Source organism: Arvicola amphibius, chromosome 4 (genome assembly GCF_903992535.2).
Source record: "Arvicola amphibius chromosome 4, mArvAmp1.2, whole genome shotgun sequence".
In the NCBI taxonomy this organism is placed as follows: domain Eukaryota; kingdom Metazoa; phylum Chordata; class Mammalia; order Rodentia; family Cricetidae; genus Arvicola; species Arvicola amphibius.
Window position 1 is genome coordinate 26,888,129 of NC_052050.1, and position 6,168 is coordinate 26,894,296.

At 43.4% G+C, this 6,168-nt stretch overlaps 1 protein-coding gene across 1 annotated transcript; it reads left to right on the forward strand.

Moving 5' to 3' along the window:
• The first annotated feature begins 5,606 nt into the window (after positions 1–5,606).
• On the forward strand, positions 5,607–5,846 carry LOC119811115 (transmembrane protein 258-like). The gene has a single exon (XM_038324688.1). The coding sequence runs from the start codon at positions 5,607–5,609 to the stop codon at positions 5,844–5,846; it is 240 nt and encodes a 79-aa protein (XP_038180616.1).
• The last annotated feature ends 322 nt before the right edge of the window (positions 5,847–6,168 follow it).

A 6,168-nucleotide genomic window follows, 5' to 3' on the forward strand; every position in this document is an offset into this window, starting at 1 on the left:
ATTATGTGACTACTGAGGGCATACTCCCCCCCTTTTTTCTTTTGAAGTTGTGTTTTCAAGGAGCCACGGGCATACTGTACAGTTCCTTGTCCTTGAGGATTATAAGGAATTCCTGTTTTATGTTCAATATTCCATTAGAAACAAAATTGCTCTACTATATATCCCCTGATCCATTACCCATTTTTATAATTTCAGGAATTCCCATATATGAAAAATACTTTAAGCACTGAGTTATCATATGCTTAGTAGCTTCTCCAGTTGGTGCAGTGACCATTAAGAAACCTGAATATGTATTGATTGCCACATGCATATCAATTAATTTGTCAAATTCTGCAATATGAGTAACATCCACTTGCCATAAATGATTAGAAAACAGACCTTGAGGATCTACTCCAAGATGAGGCGCAGGTAAATATTATGGGCATATAGCACAGTACTTAATAATCTGATGAGCAATTTCTCTTATTAAACCAAATTGTTTTCTTAAACTTTTCCTATTTTGATTATGTAAAGCATGTGATCACTGAGCAAGCTCAAGTTAAGATAAGGAAATCAATTGAGTTAAGTTTATCAGCTAAAGCATTGCCTTCAGCCAAAGGACCAGGGAGATTTGAATATGCACTAATATGACCCACAAAGCTTGGTAATTTTCTCTGAGAAATGGCACCTTGAATTTGCTGGAGCATTATTTTAACTTCACAATTACTAGTTCCAATACAGTGGACAGTCATTATATTTTTAGAGTTATTCAAGTCATCAAGCTGGAATACCATAACAACAACTCACAGTTCAACTATTTGAGCTGAGTCTGGGTCTGTTTGCACTACATATTCTTTGTCATCAATAATATATGCTGCTCTTCCATTTGAAGAACCATCTGTAAAGGTTAACATAGCATTTAAATTTTAAAAATTTATTTATGTATTATGTATGCAATGTTCTGCCTGCCTGTATGCCTACAGGCAGAAGAGGGCACCAGATCTTATTACAAGAGCCACCATGTGGTTGCTGGAGATTGAACTCAGGGCCTCTGGAAGAGCAGCCAGTGCTCTTAACCTCTGAGCCATCTCTCCAGTCCAACATAGCATCTTTTAAGGGATCTTTCATCACAATTTTAGGAAAAATAAAGATATGTACTGATGCAAATTCCAGCAATTGATCAGCTGGAAAATGATTATCAATTTGGCTAAAAAAATTGAGCAAATGCAATTGCCCAAGAATCATTATTTAAAATAATCACTCAGCCTGTTGCTTAGTATAAGGAACATTGATCATTGATCACATTAGCTTTTCTACCAAAATATCGCCTAGATTTCATCCGGTATTTCTGTACTAAGTACTGCTTCAAAACAAGTGTTTAATACCTTAATTGTCAAAACGGGAAGATGTAGACATAATGGAGGACTGTTTTGCTATAATACTGCTATAGGGGTAAGTTCTGTAGGCAAAACATATGCTTCTGAAGGTTGATTATAATTAATATAATGTTCCTGCTGATTCTGTATTGTATATTCCACTGATCCAGTACCTGTCTAGCAGCATCTGTAAGATGTCTAGGGGAACTCGGATCACTATTCCCTTTAAGAATCTCACTGAGGGGCTCAAGATCTCCTATAAGCCATTTTATTTTTTTTTTATTTTATTTTTTTTTAAAAAAATATTTATTTATTTATTATGTATACAATATTCTGTGTGTATGCCTGCACGCCAGAAGAGGGCATCAGACCCCATTAGAGATGGTTGTGAGCCACCATGTGGTTGCTGGGAATCGAACTCAGGACCTTTGGAAGAGCAGGCAATGCTCTTAACCTCTGAGCCATCTCTCCAGCCCCCTATAAGCCATTTTAAATAGGTCTCAACCATTGAATATCTCCCAATAATTTCTGAAAATCATTCAAAGTTTGCAAGTCTTCTTTTCTAATCTAAGCTGCAAAGCTCCCATTAGCTGACAGGCAGCATTGGCATTTTCAGACTTCTGGCTGGGTGGGGGCAGCTCGCTGAGGCTGTGCCCTGCTGTTGTCTGGCTAGGGCAGAGCTAGAGCTGCCCTGCCCGTGCCAGGGACTGGGAGGCCCCGGTTGTGGGGGCAGTTCCTGGAGGCTTCTGCCTGCAGCCCTTGCCAGGTCACACACCCTGCTCTCCGCTGGCTTTCTTGCTCACTCCCTTTGCTTGCTCAGTAGTGGCAATGCTGGGACTACAGCACCCACAGCTCAAGCGGATCAAGAGCATGCGCAGACGGCATCTTCACTTCTCTGCGTCCTAGAGCAGTTTCAATACAGGGGCAGCTGCCCCACCAGTGTGGGGAGGAAACAGAAAGTTTAAATATCTACAAACTCAGAAAATTTCTGCACTTGTTGCTGCTCTACCCCAGTTCTCCTGCTTTCAAAATATACCCAAAGCCGGGCGGTGGTGGCGCAAGCCTTTAATCCCAGCACTCGGGAGGCAGAGGCAGGCGGATCTCTGTGAGTTTGAGGCCAGCCTGGTCTACAAGAGCTAGTTCCAGGACAGGCTCCAAAGCCACAGAGAAACCCTGTCTCGAAAAACAAAAAAAAAAAAAAAACAAAAAAAAAATATACCCAAGTAAATTTACAGACAGCTGAATACTATTTCCTTTCTCCATATCTACAAATTTTATTTACAATTTTTTTTACTCCCAATAAACACTCCCCACACTTCCACATTTGTTATCTATCCAAGCGCTCATCTTTACTTCAACACCGGTGTCTTATTCATCTGAGGTGTCCATCACATTACCTCCCATATCCAAGCTCCACATATGAGGCGCCCTTTGTCGGGCCTCACGTTGGGTGCCATTTTTGGGTACTGCCCAGTTTATTTGTCTGCATTAGGAGGGAAGCGTGAGGATTAAGGAAGAAATAGCCAAGAGACAACTGATAGAGTTGGGAGAGCATCCAGGAAATAATGAGATTCCCCTCACATCTATTTCTCATAGGCTTTATAAACCCCAATCCAAAAGGGGAGAAGAAGGCAAAACACTTCTTTTGTCTTCTTAATACCCAAAATGCCAAGTAACCACACCCTAGGTCAAGACATCCTGTTAGTAGCAACACCTTGGGTGAAACCTCTTGTCATAGAACCTTGAAGGAGCAAGAATAGGCCTGAACTCTCTGACCTTTAGTCAAGGTGGAATTAATCCACATCTGTGGCCTCTCTCAGAGAGAGAGAGAGACAGAGAGACAGAGAGAGAGAGAGAGAGAGAGAGAGAGAGAGAGAGAGAGACAGAGAGAGCTTAAACCTGGCATGGGCTTTTGAAAACTAAAAGTCTACTCCCCAACCTGTGACACCCTTCCTTCAACAAGGCCACACCTACTCCAGTAAGGCCACTCCCCCTAAATCTTCTAATCCTTTCAAATAGTGCCACTCCCTGGTGACTAAGCATGAATATATGACTCTATGGGGGGCCATTCATACGTAAACTAGCACATGGTTCATGACAATTAGGGTACCAAGTCACTCAGCACCAAGGATGGTGGTGCCTGACCCTAATCCTAACACTCAGGAGATATAGGTAGGAGGATAAGTAATTCAAACTAATTTTTGACTGCATAGTAAACTTTGAAACCAGTCTCTGTGAATGAATGTGTTGTGTGTGCATGTGTGTGTGTGTGTGTGTGTGTGTGTGTGTGTATTGGCATGTGACTGTGTTATACTCAGAGCTGGTGAAATTCAGCAGGTAAAGGTACTTACTACACGAGCCTGACAGCCAAGTTTGATCCCAGGAATATGTGTAAAGGTGGAATAAGATAAATGACTCCACAAAGATGTCCTCTGGGGCTGGAGAGATGGCTCAGAGGTTAAGAGCACTGACTGCTCTTCCAGAGGTCCTGAGTTCAATTCCCAGCAACCATATGGTGGCTCACAACCATCTATAATGAGATTTGGTGCCCTCTTCTGGCATACAAACATACATGGAAGGAATGTTGTATACATAAAAAATAAATAAATAAATAAATAAAGATGTCCTCTGGTCTCCACAACTGCACCTCGGCCTGCCTTCACCTCTCTCTCTCTCTCTCTCTCTCTCTCTCTCTCTCTCTCTCTCTCTCTCTCTCACACACACACACACACACACACACACACACACACAAGCACACACTCACCCATGTTCACACACACATGCTTACACACACATACCCATGCACTCACACACGCACACACGCACAGTAAGCACTACACCACTGAGCTACACCCCCGGTCTTCTATTGTTTCTTTTTTACTTTATCTTCCCAATGTTATCTGTGTGTTACAGGAGAGGGGACTGAGACTCCGAGGTCTCAGTCATTTCAATCCAGTCAGAGGAAGGAAGTGAAAGCATTGTGAGACAAAGGACTCACACGAGCTTGGAGAGCATAAAGAACCTGGGGGATGAAATCAGGAGAGACTCCTGGAGGGATGTGGCAGGGTGGTGTAGGAATTGGGTTTTGAGAACTGTGTATAATTGAAACCCTCAGAGACTCAATCCAGGGAATCAGGTAGCAAAGGAGGATGGATAACAGGTGTTCACTTTAAGGAGGTTGTTTTTAATCCCTTAAGACTGGAAACAGGCAGTGTGGGAGACAGTAAGCCTATCTTGTCTTGCCAGCATTTCCCTTGGGAACAAAAGACTGGCCCTGTGCTGTACTTCCTGCCCCAACCAAATGTCATCTTGTACACTCCTGTATGTTCTAGGTTGTTTGGGAAACTGCCAGGAAAACACGAGTCCCAGCAGCTTTTGAGAAAGCTGTTACATAGCAATTTCCAGATTAAAACCTTCCATTTCATAGGAAATTAATTGTGTTGAGACAGAACGTTCTAAGGCGAGATGGAACATCTCATCAGGGAAGCCCCTTATGTTCAAAAAGTAAACAACTCCATAGGTTTAGGATGTCTCTGAAACTGACCAGATTCAGTAGGTCCCTCCCACCCCAAGAGAACATCAGCAGTAATGGTGGCTGGGAGATGCTCTCAGATAAGCAGAGCTGCCTAGAAGAAGTAAAGACCAACTGAGCAACTTGGAAGAAATAGAGACCAGCCCAGAAGCTGGACAGTAGCTAAGACCAATTGAGCTACCTGGAACAAACTCTCCTGCCTATTGAGCTAGGCTGCAGGCTGTGCAGTGTGCTCCTGGTTTTCAGCCTTTTTTTAAAAGATTTATTTATTTATTATGTACACAGTGTTCAGCCTCCATGTATGCCTGCAGGCCAGAAGAGGGCACCAGATCTCATTACAGATGGTTGTGAGCCACCTTGTGGTTGCTGGGAATTGAACTCAGGACCTCCGGAAGAGCAGTCAGTGCTCTTAACCTCTGAGCCATCTCTCCAGCCCGGTTTTCTGCTTTTGTGAGCTGTCACCCATAATGGGGCAGGCTCTTGGGATGCAGCTGTCCTTTGACTCATTTCTGCCTCTATAGCCAACCCTTCACCCGTGATTCTATAAGTAACCCCACTAGAACTCATGGTTCACCAAGTTGGACTTGGTGGTATGCATATTTTGGTCTATCTTTGGTTGCCTATCTGGAGCAAAGAGATGTTTGTTCGTGCTCCCCAGGAATACTGTGACACATTAGAAGTCAAAGATCAGGGTGGGAGTTTATCGTGTGTGGGGCAAAATGGAGCTCGAGGCCATGAGTAGGTACACAAGCCCGGTCAACCCGGCTGTCTTCCCACACCTGACTGTGGTACTTCTGGCCATTGGCATCTTCTTCACCGGCTGGTTCTTCATTTACAAGGTCACCTCCACCAAGTACACATGTGACATTTACAAAGAGCTCCTCATCTCCTTGTTGGCGTCACTCTTTATGGGCTTTGGCATCCTCTTCCTCCTGCTCTGGGTTGGCATCTGTGTATGAGTCCCCAAGGGTACCCACCAGGCAGCTTTACCAAGCCCCTGATTTTGTAAATTAATTTTTTTTACCATTGCTACAAGTGTCCGAACTGCTGTTTACAATAAAGGCAGATGTGTATGTGGTGGTGGGGGAGGGGAGATCAAGTTAGGACAGAACACAGATGTGTCCCCTAAGCCCTAGGACTTCAAGCCTAGGACTACACTAAGCTCTAAGGTCATCTTGATATGTTGCTGTGCTTCTCCAAGTTTCTGTTTCTTCTGTAAATTGGCTGCAATAAGAATTTGAATTGTTTAACAGTCATTCATCAGCACGTATCAAATCTGAA